Source organism: Radiomyces spectabilis (assembly GCF_025331425.1).
Source record: "Radiomyces spectabilis strain NRRL 2753 chromosome Unknown BYT42scaffold_8, whole genome shotgun sequence".
NCBI classification, from domain to species: Eukaryota; Fungi; Mucoromycota; class Mucoromycetes; order Mucorales; family Radiomycetaceae; genus Radiomyces; species Radiomyces spectabilis.
Genome location: NW_026251933.1, coordinates 1,029,135 through 1,041,873, shown reverse-complemented (window position 1 = coordinate 1,041,873; position 12,739 = coordinate 1,029,135). Strand labels below are relative to the sequence as shown.

Below are 12,739 nucleotides of genomic sequence, written 5' to 3'. Positions count from 1 at the left end.
GCAAAGTGTTTTACAGCCATGATACCATTCTTTACTTGTACTTCATGTCCAAACAAGTCAGCAAACATGGACTGGAAGCTCAGTGATGCTCAACTATCATTTCACAAGGGAACGCTTCCATTTCATTTGCTCCTATGAAGAGAACCATTCAAATTGAATGTGTACCCTATCAAGTCAGTCAGTTTGGTTACGTCTTTCTTAAGTAATAAGGATCATGTGGTAATAGACTGAACAAACATGGGGACCATCATTTTGACTTCAATGAACTTCCTTGTATTTTTCTGTAACATGGTGCTCACTCAACAAGAAATTGTAATGCTAATACGCAAAACAGAAATGTTGTCTTTGGCAGAATGTGCTGGAGCGGCTTACAGAGCGTGGTGCAATAGACATGGGTTAGAATATATGCTTGCGATGACTGCTGTGATTGGCTGGGAAAAAGAGATTGATCAAGTACGATTTCTGTTGAATAAGACACGATCTATCCCGACTTCTTCAAAAATGATAGCTTCCTTGCACTTATCGACACGATGGCCGTCTTACAGACTACTGAAACATACGTTGCAACGAGCAATTTTGTTTGATTTTTCTTCAGACCTTGTCGTAGAAACAGGGTTCCTTTCTGGTCGATAAATTATCTTTTGAGAGATAAATGCGGCATGCGCTGTCGTTTCGAGATTATATGAGTAGAATAAGATGACGACTCGTTCTGATCAACCCGTCTGATGTGTGCAGCGGCTTCATTTAGACCTCGTTACTGTATCATTATCAGGCGAGAATAAATTGAACATGATAAAGTCAAACATGGTCTTGTTCGTCATGTATTATATCACATTTTATATCGTGTCATTATTGAATGAAGTTAAAAGTTGTGGAGGCGGACTTCTGACGACCTTTCGTAAATGCCACGCTTCGGTTAAAGTGATTGTGAAGACGAAAGCAGCACGCGACCCACGAGTTTCCAGATCCTGATTGCTCACGTCTAAGGAGCCATATTTTGGTCGTCTCGGCACATCATAAAGTTTGTGCGCGATCGGATCCCTAATAAATGTACTTGCCCAGATAATTAAATGGCCTGTGATGTGGCACTTCACTTCGACATCAATATGTATATCACACTCTGTCACCAGATAAAGTTTATAGAGGATGCTGCATCTATTGTGCACCTGGAATTTTGTTTAACCACGCACACGTTTTTCAATGAAACGACCATCCTTGCGCCACAGACATCATGGTTTACAATGCCAAAAATATCTAGCACAGCATAAAAAAATATCGTTATTAAATAAATATGCTTGTTACTGATGCTTGTATTGTTGCATATGTGGTGAAAGGAAAAAAGACCGAGTCACCCGTAATGGAATGACTGATTTCTACTACTCCTCACCTTCCCCCGCCAAGAAAAAAAAAGGGAGGTGTGAGAACAGCGACAGCCACATATGTGAGCAACTCCCTATTTCTCGCCACAGACTATCCCTAAGAAAAAGTTCACATCGGCCCAGTTGCCCATATATGATACAGAATTTTAGGCAATTTGAATTTTCTATGGCAGTATAAATACATCTTTGCAGCGTGTAAGGGTTATGCGGAAGATTGCTTTGAATTTTTTGTTTATTGGTGATAGTTGTCATAGGTATGGCTATGCTGGCATCCCCATATTAATTTGGCGACTCATTTAACCCATTTTATTTTATTTAAACGATCCTCATTATATTCGCAAATCTTATGTCCACTTATGTACTTGTCGTGGGGTTTGCCATATGCACAAAACTTAAGCTCAATTGTTTTGTTCTGCACAACGTGAAAACGTCATTGGCATTTTGCTTGAAGGATATTTTTTAGCAATTAAAGACAATCGAAAGAGTAATGAAGGCTTAGAGAGGTACTTTTTAGCAAATATATTTTCTATTTTTATTTTTCTTTTGTCGTTCGCTTGGAAACGACCAGGAAACGGTGCTCCAGCAGCTGCTGGGCGGTGGGTCGAGAAGCTATTTTTGACAAGTGTTAGTATTGTCCTTTCACTCAAATGTAAATATGGGCATATAATAAAATACCTGGCGAAATTGCCAATGTACTGGCAAGGAAGTCTTTCGCCTCGTCGGAAATCGCGATGTGCGTCGGAAGCGCAACGTCTTTCACCTGAGCGAAATCCACTTTTCTAAAAAGGCAAACAAAAAAAATGTCAGACAAAAATTTGGTAGGTAAACCATATAGCAGAAAACTTACTCGCTGCCAATCCATAATGATGAGATGTCATCATGGTATCGGCCAAAAAGCAACTTGTAACTATGGTCGGAAGTCAGTATAAATAGATAAATAATACAATGAAGAACGAATAACTTACGCGATGGCCCCAATGGACCAAATATCGGCAGCCTGGTCGTATCCTTTTCGGGTTTTGACTTCAGGCGCGACAAAGTGGGGAGTGCCGCAAACGCTGTAGAGAAAAAAAGAAATGAGTACTCCATCTACTGAGCGTGAACATTTTTGGGACATACCTTGTGCGCTTGTTTTCACGTACGACCGCGGCAAGGCCAAAATCACCAACCTTCGGCTTCAGGTCTTTGTCCACCATGATGTTGCCGAGTTTCAAATCGCGGTGGACGATGTTGCGGCGGTGGAGGTAATCGACTGCCTGCACGATTGCCTTCATGTTCGTGCGGACCAGCCGTTCGCTCATGGGGTCGCGCACCAGGTGGGCCAGCGACTATCATTGTACAATTAAAATAAATAAAAAAAGGATCGTAAGCATGGTGTGTTTCAAATTTAGTGTGTCAGATAATTTACCTTGTTCGCGCACAATTCCATGACGATGTACACGTAGTCATCATCCTCGAAGCATCTACGGAATCGCACGATCCCGGGATGGCTGAGCCGCTGGTGCAGCTTGACCTCCGCATCGAAGCGCTGCTTCTTCATCAGGATGATGCGGTACTTCGGTACGACCTTCACCGCAAACTCTTCACCTTCGTCGTTGTACGCCCGGTACACCTGGGCAGTGGCACCCTAGCATGACAGACAATTTAAAAGTCAGTAAGGGGCGGAAGCATGGCGACGCTTTTTAATTGTACTTACTTGGCCCAACTTCTCGGTCAGGGTATATGTCACCTGACGGCGCCAATCTTCAGCCTCGTGGGGCAGCTTCAGGAAAGGGCGGCAAGCCCGGCGTCGTGCCTCGTCCTTCTTCTTGTCTTGAGCGGTCGGCTTTGCAGCCGGAAGAAGAAGTTTGGTGGCGGAGGACTTGGTTCGCGAGGAGGTCTTTCGGCGAACGGTTTTCGGGGAGCGCTTTTTAGAGACAATCATAATAAAAGAAGGTTTAAACGAGCGGTGGTGAGAAGAGGAAGAGGGAAAGAGATATAACGATCATTACGCGAAAGATCGCGCCTTTTTATATATCATTTCCTCAATCGAAAAAATTTATCGACGCGTCGAAAAAAAAAAATTGGAAAAAAAAAACGCGTTCCGTAAATGAAGTCCCGACTGTCCAAAACCTAGCAATTTTTTTCCTATGGTAGCAAAGCGGTGCGCTGCAATGTTATTGTGTATGTAAAGAAAGTTTAATAATAATAATAATAAAAAAAGACTACAAAAACGTCCCTGAACTACGGACTCCCAAAGCAGTATCATCACCATTGTCTGATTGGAGGTTGACGTTAGATTCGGGATTTTCTACGTTGTGTTACTTGGCAAAACGATCGCCACAAACATTGACTTTGAAAAACGGATCATATTAACTGCGTTTCGGATCAACCGAGACTTGATCCGATGCAATACACCCTATTCCGTTTTCAGTAGGTTACAACAATTGCATCTGCAACACTATAGTAACGATGAATCACATTTTTTGAGCTTAAAATTAGCAGCGGAATGTTTTTGTTAGTCCCACCCCTTGAACGGGACAAGCCATAACTTTCGCCATTGACGTGACATGGAGATGCAACAACTCCATTTAGCATCTCAAGTTGCTATGACACGTAACCGTCGCGTTAGTCCCTCAGAGTTCCTTGGAAACGTTGGAGTAAACATGCTTTCAATATTTCTTTTGATAACTTCTTTTGATTTCCTACCAAAAAAAAAAAAAAAAAAAAAAAAAAAAAAAAAAAAAAAAAAAGCTCAGTAAAAACGGAAAGGAGTATAACATTCACCATTGACGTGAAATGGAGATGCAACCACTGAATTCCGCATGTCAGAACGCTATGACACGTAATCGTCGCGTTTGTCTCTCAGAGTTCCTTGAAAGCAGTAGAGATAACCGTTCTTCTCTCTACAACCTCTTTAATCCCATATATAAGAAATAAAAAAAAAATTTAAAAAAAAAGCTCAGTCAAAACAGAAAGGAGTACAACATTCACCAGTTACGTGACAGGGAGATGGCACCACTGAATTCCGCCTGGCAGGACGCTATGACACGTAACCGTTGCGTTCATCCCTCAGAGTTCCTTGAAAGCTTTCAAGTTACCCACGCTCCTCTTAGACAACCTCTTAATCTCGTACAAAAGGAAACAGGCAGGCAAGCCCCCCCCCAAAAAAAAAACTCAGGTTACACAAGATTCAGTGCGAAAAAATAAGGTGGTGGGCCAATGAATAGTGAACAGATTTTCTGGCAATGTGCCAAAATCCCTGGTGTGGCATCGTCTGTGCAACACTTCCCTTTTTGGCATATCCACCAATCAACGGGTTGTGTTTGCGCACGGATGGATCCAACGGCATTTCCATGACTCCACGAAAATAACATTTATCTTTACATGATCGCTTCGGTCATAACAATTAAAAATCGTCGCAAATAAAAAGCTTACATTGAACCAACTAATAACAAAAAAAAAGAAACTTTTCTGTCGTATATCTAACCTTTTTTATTTATTTATGTATTTATTTTAATCAATTTGGCACAGTAATTGCTGAAAATATTATTTTTCTATGTGTGCATTTTGACAACGGTCGTTTTTCACTTTATTGACAATATCCCCAAATTCATTTTAATTTGCGAGCGAACATCAAGTTAAAAGAAGGTGTCCTATTGATTGTAGAAAACGATGATGGTTTTAGAGATAAAATAAAAGTTTAACAAAATTGGATCGAGAAACCAGGATAATTCGCCAACTGTATCAATGGAAGTGCTACTAATAAGCACAACAAACAGATTGCAAAGGAACAATAACCGACTTTTCAATGCAACAAAGAGGTTTCCTCATGTATTTGTATATCTTCTCACATTTCATATTCAATTGGTTTAGAGTTTCTCACCTTCGCTTGTATAACATGTCCGATTTTTGCTCTATTTTTTATTTTTTATTTCTCATATATGCGATTAAAGAGGTTGTAGAGAGAAGAATGACTATCTCGCTTGCTTTCAAGGAACTCTGCGAAAAACGAACGCGACGGTTACGTGTCATAGCGTCTTGAGAATTGTCATGAGGTTGTCGCATCTTCATTCCACGTAACCAGTGAATGTTATGCTCTTTTCTGTTTTTACTGAGCTTTTTTTTTTTTTTTTTTTTTTTATATGGAATTAAAGAGGTTATAGATAGAAGAACGGTTATCTCTACTGCTTCCAAGGTACTTTGAGAGACGAACGCGACGGTTACGTGTCATAGGGACTTGACATGAGGAATCCAGTGGTTGTTGCATCTTCAATTCAGGTCAATGGCGCAAGTTACCTTTTTTTCCCGTCCAAGGGGTAGAATCGACAAGGAAATTTCGCTTATTCGCAGGCATAATTCATCGTTACTTTAGTGTTGCAGACGCACTGTCAGGACTTACAGAGAGCAGAAAAGGGTCTCTTTGGATCGAATCAGGTCTCGGTTGATCCGAAACACTGTTAATATAGTCCGTTTTTAAAGTCAATGTTTGTGGAGATCGTTTCGTTTAAATGATACAGCCGGATAATCCTGCATTCAACAAGTGATAATTTCCCAATTAAAACAATACTGTGGTAGAGGTCCGCAATATGTAACGCTAAGTAATTTCTTTTTTAATGAACTTGTTGCATAGCCAACAATACCACAGTGCAGCGATTTGCAATGAACAAAAAAAAAACAAAAGACCGCTTTGAATTTGAACAACTGGGAAATCGGAACGCATTTTGTTTTTTTTTACGTTCCTTTTCACCAAAGGAATTGCATGAGAAAAAAAAAACTATTTAATGCCGTCCGATGTTCGCGTCAAGTCGCGTAAACTTTTTCTTTGATCCTCTTCACATTTATCTTACTTGCGGATCCACTATCAATACTTCTTCCTCATTATGGTGTTAACCAGAAAACACCCACCCATTGCAAGCCTCATGAAGAAAAAACCTCAAGCCATGCAACACATTACGTTGCATGCAAAACCTTTGCCGAGTCAAAGTGGCGTCATGCAGACCGCCAGGAACCAGGCGACGGCATGCAAACTTCTACCGAAAACGGAAACAAAACAATGGTCACTCCTTCCAACTGTGCAGGTCACAACAAAAGCGGAATCGAGACGTCGAGATCGTAAAACGTTCTTCGCTTTGCCTCATAAAGCGCATGATGCTGCCACGAACCGCACTTTTACACTGGAATGTAAACTGGGCGAGGTAAGTAATATCATTGCCGTTCCTCTAATGACTCAGTTCTTTGACGAGATTTTGCCTGTCATGGCAGGGAGCGACGGCCGAAGTCTTTCAGGCGTATGACTCTGAGGGTCAACAGTTCGCCATTAAAGTTATTCCCAAGACTCGCATTGCCAACTCGTACCAAAAGGCCCGTTTCTTTGACGAAATCAAGCTTCACCGAAGATTAGACCATCCCAACATTGTCAAGTTTCATTGCTACTTTTTTGATGCAGAATACGCCTACATTGTCATGGAACTATGTGAAAACAAGGTAAATATTTTCAGACAAAATAGGTTTGAAGCATATCATGCTTATCATCCATTTTTTTTAATGACAGACTTTAATGCATTTGTTACGAGAAGAGACCGTTTTGAGTGAACATCAAGTTCACCATTTTCTGGTCCAAATTCTGGAAGCACTTCGTTACATGCACGCTCAGGATATCATGCACGGTGACTTGAAACTATGCAATGTCATGCTAGATAAAAACAAGAACCCTAAAATCGGTGATTTTGGTCTGGCAACTTATGTCTGCGGAGAGAAACAAACGGGGTATGTGTCTGGCGTCAGGACACTCTGGAAATGCAGCACTCATTTTTTTTTCGATCACAGTCTTTGTGGCACCCGCCATTTTGTCGCGCCGGAGGTCAAGAACAAGAAAGGCTATGACAAATCCGCCGATATCTGGTCCATTGGGGCCATTACGTAAGTGGTGAATTCTTTTTTACTGTATTCGTGGTTGATTATGCTGATCTCCTTCTAGTTATACCATGTTATTTGGTCGTTACTACGACGAGAAACGATCGCTGTGGAATGATGGCGTGTAAGTTGACACTATATATTGCTTTTATTCGAGGGAAACGTGTTTGACAGATTTTTTACTCTATAGAAATGTCGGATCGGCACATGTTACTGAGCTCGTCTTCCCAACACACATTCGTATCTCTGATAACACCAAAAATTTCATCTCCAAAACGCTTGTCTTCCGGCCTGGTAAAATCATACGTCCTTCGTTCTTACTCGAGTAAAAAAAAAACTAACACTTGTCTATGGGCTCACCATAGAATTTCGCTGCACTGTTGAACAGCTGTTGCAAAATCCGTTTGTCAACAATAGCCAACTGACTCCCTTGCCGAACAAAAAAAGCGAGCCATCCAGTGACCGCCCTCCTCATGAACGTAAATCATCACCCATCAAGCGTAAGTGATTCTATATTAAAGACCATGGTCTCCTTTTTCTAATGCTGTATGCTGTCATTTTAGCGAAATATACCTACAGTAAGCGAGCGAGACCGATTCATCGGTAAGTTTTGAGAACGATATGTATGGAATTGATCTCTCATAAGCCATGATAGTGAACAAGGGCATTCCCGAAATGACGAAGAGCTGTACGGTCCGAAACGTCAAAAAACCGCTGTATATGAGACAGTCAAACTGTCAAATCTCCGGATTCGTCCGGTCATTGTGGATATGACTTTGTAAATAGAAATAATTATTATGTTGTATTAAAAAGCAGCCTGTTGGATATGTCTTTTGTTAGTGATTTTAACTTTCTTAAAACTGCGTACATGCATGTATGCATGCGCCGGGTGAACTTTGGATTTTTCGCAATCGCATCAATCAGTTTATGTAAAAATTGGTCGATTTTTACCAGGCACAAGCTGGAGTTTTTGGAACATCAGAGCCCAATTTATTCTTCTATGACTCATCTCATCAACAAAATCGAAATCATCACACCAAATGCCAAGCGAAGCCCTGCGTGTTTGGTTCTCTGGAACCATTCAAAGATCAAACCCACAAACGGTGCAGGAAATTGCATAGCAAACGCATTTGTTTCAGTTATTTCTAGCCAACAAGCTACCACTGGCAACGGATCATATTCGATTGCCCATGAAAAGTCGCTGGTCACTGACCAGCAAGATATTGAATAATGATGTGTTTTATTGTGCTGTTGCAGAGTAACTTTTGTGTAACTTAGCGACGCTCCTTCATTGGCCATTTGCAGTTTTGACATCTCCAGCGCAAAGATAAGCTTATCCATTCTAATTTGCATTTAATTTGACATTTGGACCTATGATACTGATACAATCATCTAGGCAAAGCATGACTATTTGTGAAAAACCGATGACGGAATCAACTTTGAACGTGTCAACACAAAACCTTCTGATAACTATAATACACGCTGAGGTAAGAAGTTTCTCTACCCAAACTTCCTCGGAATAGATGTCATGCCATTTTTTCTCACTAAAAGACATCAAACCCAATTCCTTTCTCTTTACGCAATGACGTATGCGCATAATACTCACACAATCCCAAACAGGAAAATGCTGCGATCCACTGAACAGTAATCAGACTCGGTTCACACTATACCATCAATAGTTTATCATGACACCTAAAGCGGTCATTATTTCATGACAAAACGATCTTTGTATCCCCTTTCAACTGCCATACACGTATGCAGCAAATCATATCCCATATATAAAGTAAGAGGTCGACAGTAAAACATTGTTCTGGATTTTGTCTTTTTCCCATTTATTCAATCAATTGATGCGTATCGTTCGCTTAGAACTTCATGTTGTGGGGGAACTGACCCTTGCTGAGGCCAAAGGAAGTCTTCAAGTACTGAGCAAGGAGGGGTTGCTTGGCGATAGCAGCAAGGATTTCCTTGTCAAGAGCCTTCTGATCAGCCACCTTGGATTCGGCAAGAGGAGCCTTCTTCTATAAACCACCCCCCAAAAAAATAATGTCAGATGCTGTACTCCCTTGATTTTTTTTGCTGCAACATCGTCTCCCATCATCATGAAGGATAATGCCGTTTTTTCTTATTGATAATTACCTGTTCACCTTCCAAGAATTCCTTCTTGTTGGAGGAAGCAGCCTTCTTGAAGTAGGCATCGCTCAACTTGTCATCAACCTACGACAAACCCACATGTCAATATCAAATATTCCAATCATGCGCCTATCCAGTCTTTCCAAAATGGTTCGTACCTTGACGGAGGAAAGGTCAATCTTGGTGGAGGTGGCAATGACATAGGCCTGGTTAACACGGCGCAAAGGAACACCGTTAACCTTGAAAGGACCAGTGACCAACAAAAGACCGCTGTCCAATTGCTTCAAGAAGACAACACGCTTGCCGCGGAAGCGACCGGCCAACAAGATCAAAACGGTACCGGGGGTGATGGTGGAACGAAGAGGGACAGCCTTGGCGGACTTGCGAGAGAGCTTGGGCTGGGGAACATCCTCAGCAGGGTAGAAGCGAGGAGCCTTCTGGGCGGGAATGGTACGCTTGCCACCGTTCTTGGCACCCTTGACTTCAACGGACTTTTCGGCAGCGGTTTCCTTGGAAGGAGCAGCGACAGCCTTCTTCTGACGCTTGTGCAAAGCCTTCTTGGCGTACACGGAAGAACGGCTGTAACGGCTGACGCCAGGAGCGAGGAAGCTGTTTCTAGGGGCGTGGACCATTGCAAATGTACACCTCTGTTCAATTCAATTCAACCAAAAAGAATTCATTTAGTTTTTGTCATATTTCAAGGCGATTGATTCAATGGATCGAGGGAGGAGAGCACAGCTTGAAATTGGGTTGAATTGGATGTGTCCATGATGATATCGGCGGCGGAGCTTGCTCATATAATTCCTGTTCATTCATCCATCCGTATTTTTCTCCAGTAGATCACATCGTATCAATCCATCGTTATCCGTTGACCATCTTCTATCCTTTTTGCTGTATGGGCGCTTGATTTCGAACTTATCTCCCCTCCTCTATCCTTGTTATCTGTAGGCATCATCTCACTACTCACCTATTAGGCCGGGGAAAAAAGAAGGAAGATCTCTCACACGCTTTGGCGACACAATTACTTGCTCGGACTGAGACCGAATGCGTACCGGACATTCAAAGTCACATCCGCTCGTTCCAATCCGGTGAAATCTCATACTAACCCAATCGTCTATGCGTCTATCGTTACTATTCTTTCCAATCGGCTAGGTTTATTCTCTGGTAGACAAAACGTCGCAATTTGACTATTTGGTTGTGGACTCAAGCGTTGCGTTCGCAACAAAAAATGTGCCTCTGTAGTTCCATCTCAAGGCTGATTTCTAGTTTTCGCAGTTCAGCAGGAGTTCTTTTGACTACTCCTTCTTGCTTTAATATGCCATAAATTAATCAGTGCACTCAAGTTATTGTCATGCTTAAGCGCCGAGCCATCCTCGCAAGTGCCAAGGTTCAATGCATGAAATAATATGGCAGTTGGGCGGAGGCTTAATTTACATTTGACGTCACAATCCCACTTTTGCAGGTTCTCTTTTTTCTGCTGCCGCTATTCTATTCGTTTTGGTTTTTTTTTAAAGATTCGACTTCTTTGGGCATCGTGAATCCAACCCATTTTGCTTTGCTGACATAACTACAGGATTTACAAATTTTTCGCTAAAACATGTCAGAAAGAGTAGGCATTTCTCGTTTTCAATGTGCCAATAACAAGCTACTCATTTTGTTACCATTTTGTCCATTTGTAGGGAGGTCGCGGTCATTATCACAGCGGAGGACGAGGTGGCGAACGAGGAGGTCGCGGTGGACGTGGAGGAAGTCGTGGCGGTCGCGGCAATTACTACAACAATCAACAACAAGAGAAACCAAAGAAAGAATCTATTTTGGACTTGAGTAAATACATGGAGAAGAAGATCCGCGTACGATTCAATGGCGGTCGAGAAGGTAACTTTTTTTTTTCACCATGCCATGATATATTGTATGATTTACTTATGGAACGGGTTATAGTTGTGGGTAAACTAATGGGATATGATCAACTGTTGAACCTGGTATTGGACGACACAATCGAATATCTTAAAGGTAAAGGCGAAGAAAGATGATGGTGGTGCAGGAGGGGTGCAAGTAACAGCCACTGATTCTTTGATTTCGTGCCAAAACCATTAGATCTGGAAACTGGATATGTTACAAGCCAAACACGAGAGTTAGGATTAGCGGTATTGCGTGGCACTGCTGTCATTTTGATCTCACCTTTTGATGGCATGGAAGAAATCGAGAACCCTTTCGCACAGTAGACCCCCCCAAAAAAAGTTTTTCACTCAACCCATAAAACAAGAACAACACAATTGTATAAAAACGCAATGAAAAAAGAAGAAAGAAACATGATGACTGGTTATCGATAACACGTTTTTTTTACAAGATGCATTTTACGGACTGTGTAGATCTGCTTCTACAGTGGGATATGTTTTTGCTCCAACCAATCCAAAGAGACATTCTCTAAATGTTCGTCGAAATCGTTCACCTTGGTGTAAACAGCCCCACTCATTAAGCCCCGTAGTTTGGCAAAGGTTTCATCATAGGTAAACTTGAATTCATTTCCCGGTGTGAAAGCTTGAGACACGGGTCGCCATTGCTGCTCTTTGTAGATATACGGCTAACATTCATCTCACATTAATAACCACGTTCACTTTTACTTGCCATTCTCGCTTTTTCTTTACCGTGATAGCGCCTTCATTCTTTTCAAGGTTGGCCAATTTTTCGTTTCTGATCTGTGATACAAAAAGGGAAAAAAAAGTTTTCAGGTCATTGGGATGCAGGGTCAAAAGCGAGAGAGAGAGAAAGGTAGTTACCAAGAAGATCAAGGCGTGTTGAGAATTTCGTCGGATGGTGTCCGCCACACGGATGGCATTGGCATGTAGACTTTTATCATCTTCACGTTCATTCGCCTGATACCAGCCTACGATGGTGAGATCTTTTTGCTTGGCGTATAATTCCGCTTGTTGTAAGGCGACTTCAAGCATGGGAGTTTGAGAGGTCCAATGATGAAAGAACGGAATCGCATGCGTTACATCAGTCACACCGGTCGCGCCAAGTTTGCCTAATAATACACCGCATACTTCGGCCCAAGGGTATTTGGCTGCGTGTAATAGAGGAAGAGCGTAGGCAGAAAAGGTTACGTTTGTCATGGTGGCAAGAGCATCGGCTAAAGTGGACCTCGAATGGGCCTCACAAGAAGGTCCGGCGATGTCGGTGATTCAATTGTTATGTTCGCTTCCAAGTGATGCTCAGAGCCAACTCATTAACACCCTGTCCTATTCATTATCAGAATATTCTTCTAGCAATTTCTTCATGATTTCAAGTGATGTTGTAGATAATTATTCTGTACATGGTAGGTTTTCTTTTCTATT

The 12,739-nt window shown here is 41.8% G+C and overlaps 5 protein-coding genes across 5 annotated transcripts; 2 read left to right on the top strand and 3 right to left on the bottom strand.

Annotated features, from left to right (window-relative positions):
- Nucleotides 1-1,911: 1,911 nt before the first annotated feature.
- Nucleotides 1,912-3,303, bottom strand: BYT42DRAFT_615039 (kinase-like domain-containing protein; the record flags this gene model as incomplete). Its single annotated transcript, XM_051571917.1, has 7 exons — nucleotides 1,912-1,988; nucleotides 2,055-2,158; nucleotides 2,227-2,286; nucleotides 2,345-2,437; nucleotides 2,499-2,707; nucleotides 2,788-3,006; nucleotides 3,076-3,303. 7 exons carry the CDS (start codon nucleotides 3,301-3,303, stop codon nucleotides 1,912-1,914), a joined length of 990 nt encoding a protein of 329 aa, XP_051422400.1.
- Nucleotides 3,304-5,995: 2,692 nt separating this feature from the next.
- Nucleotides 5,996-8,166, top strand: BYT42DRAFT_574007 (kinase-like domain-containing protein). The gene is made up of 9 exons (XM_051568795.1): nucleotides 5,996-6,556; nucleotides 6,624-6,845; nucleotides 6,913-7,127; nucleotides 7,188-7,280; nucleotides 7,339-7,398; nucleotides 7,465-7,568; nucleotides 7,640-7,774; nucleotides 7,838-7,877; nucleotides 7,930-8,166. Exons 1-9 carry the CDS (start codon nucleotides 6,242-6,244, stop codon nucleotides 8,054-8,056), a joined length of 1,311 nt encoding a protein of 436 aa, XP_051422399.1. The 5' UTR covers nucleotides 5,996-6,241; the 3' UTR covers nucleotides 8,057-8,166.
- Nucleotides 8,167-8,905: 739 nt separating this feature from the next.
- BYT42DRAFT_574005 (translation protein SH3-like domain-containing protein) lies at nucleotides 8,906-10,051 on the bottom strand. The gene is made up of 2 exons (XM_051568794.1): nucleotides 9,563-10,051; nucleotides 8,906-9,488 (listed from the first exon to the last, which is right to left on the bottom strand). Exons 1-2 carry the CDS (start codon nucleotides 10,034-10,036, stop codon nucleotides 9,372-9,374), a joined length of 591 nt encoding a protein of 196 aa, XP_051422398.1. The 5' UTR covers nucleotides 10,037-10,051; the 3' UTR covers nucleotides 8,906-9,371.
- Nucleotides 10,052-10,891: 840 nt separating this feature from the next.
- Nucleotides 10,892-11,712, top strand: BYT42DRAFT_574001 (uncharacterized protein). Its single transcript, XM_051568793.1, has 4 exons — nucleotides 10,892-11,013; nucleotides 11,084-11,279; nucleotides 11,343-11,414; nucleotides 11,499-11,712. Exons 1-4 carry the CDS (start codon nucleotides 11,002-11,004, stop codon nucleotides 11,624-11,626), a joined length of 408 nt encoding a protein of 135 aa, XP_051422397.1. The 5' UTR covers nucleotides 10,892-11,001; the 3' UTR covers nucleotides 11,627-11,712.
- BYT42DRAFT_573999 (uncharacterized protein) lies at nucleotides 11,713-12,625 on the bottom strand. Its single transcript, XM_051568792.1, has 3 exons — nucleotides 12,182-12,625; nucleotides 12,050-12,100; nucleotides 11,713-11,985 (listed from the first exon to the last, which is right to left on the bottom strand). The coding sequence occupies exons 1-3, from the start codon at nucleotides 12,515-12,517 to the stop codon at nucleotides 11,782-11,784; spliced, it is 591 nt and encodes a 196-aa protein (XP_051422396.1). The 5' UTR covers nucleotides 12,518-12,625; the 3' UTR covers nucleotides 11,713-11,781.
- Nucleotides 12,626-12,739: the final 114 nt, after the last annotated feature.

What these genes read in the sequence shown, in the direction of transcription:
- BYT42DRAFT_574005 (XM_051568794.1), bottom strand. Translation starts at nt 10,036, where the DNA reads ATGGTCCACGCCCCTAGAAACAGCTTCCTCGCTCCTGGCGTCAGCCGT. An exon ending in TTGACCTTTCCTCCGTCAAG is followed by an intron (nt 9,489 to 9,562) that starts GTACGAACCATT and finishes GGTTTGTCGTAG; the next exon opens with GTTGATGACAAGTTGAGCGA.
- BYT42DRAFT_573999 (XM_051568792.1), bottom strand. Translation starts at nt 12,517, where the DNA reads ATGACAAACGTAACCTTTTCTGCCTACGCTCTTCCTCTATTACACGCA. An exon ending in AACACGCCTTGATCTTCTTG is followed by an intron (nt 12,101 to 12,181) that starts GTAACTACCTTT and finishes TTTGTATCACAG; the next exon opens with ATCAGAAACGAAAAATTGGC. An exon ending in AGAATGAAGGCGCTATCACG is followed by an intron (nt 11,986 to 12,049) that starts GTAAAGAAAAAG and finishes GATGAATGTTAG; the next exon opens with CCGTATATCTACAAAGAGCA.
- BYT42DRAFT_574007 (XM_051568795.1), top strand. Translation starts at nt 6,242, where the DNA reads ATGGTGTTAACCAGAAAACACCCACCCATTGCAAGCCTCATGAAGAAA. An exon ending in TAAATCATCACCCATCAAGC is followed by an intron (nt 7,775 to 7,837) that starts GTAAGTGATTCT and finishes CTGTCATTTTAG; the next exon opens with CGAAATATACCTACAGTAAG. An exon ending in CGAGCGAGACCGATTCATCG is followed by an intron (nt 7,878 to 7,929) that starts GTAAGTTTTGAG and finishes AAGCCATGATAG; the next exon opens with TGAACAAGGGCATTCCCGAA.
- BYT42DRAFT_574001 (XM_051568793.1), top strand. An exon ending in ATTCAATGGCGGTCGAGAAG is followed by an intron (nt 11,280 to 11,342) that starts GTAACTTTTTTT and finishes AACGGGTTATAG; the next exon opens with TTGTGGGTAAACTAATGGGA. An exon ending in CACAATCGAATATCTTAAAG is followed by an intron (nt 11,415 to 11,498) that starts GTAAAGGCGAAG and finishes CAAAACCATTAG; the next exon opens with ATCTGGAAACTGGATATGTT.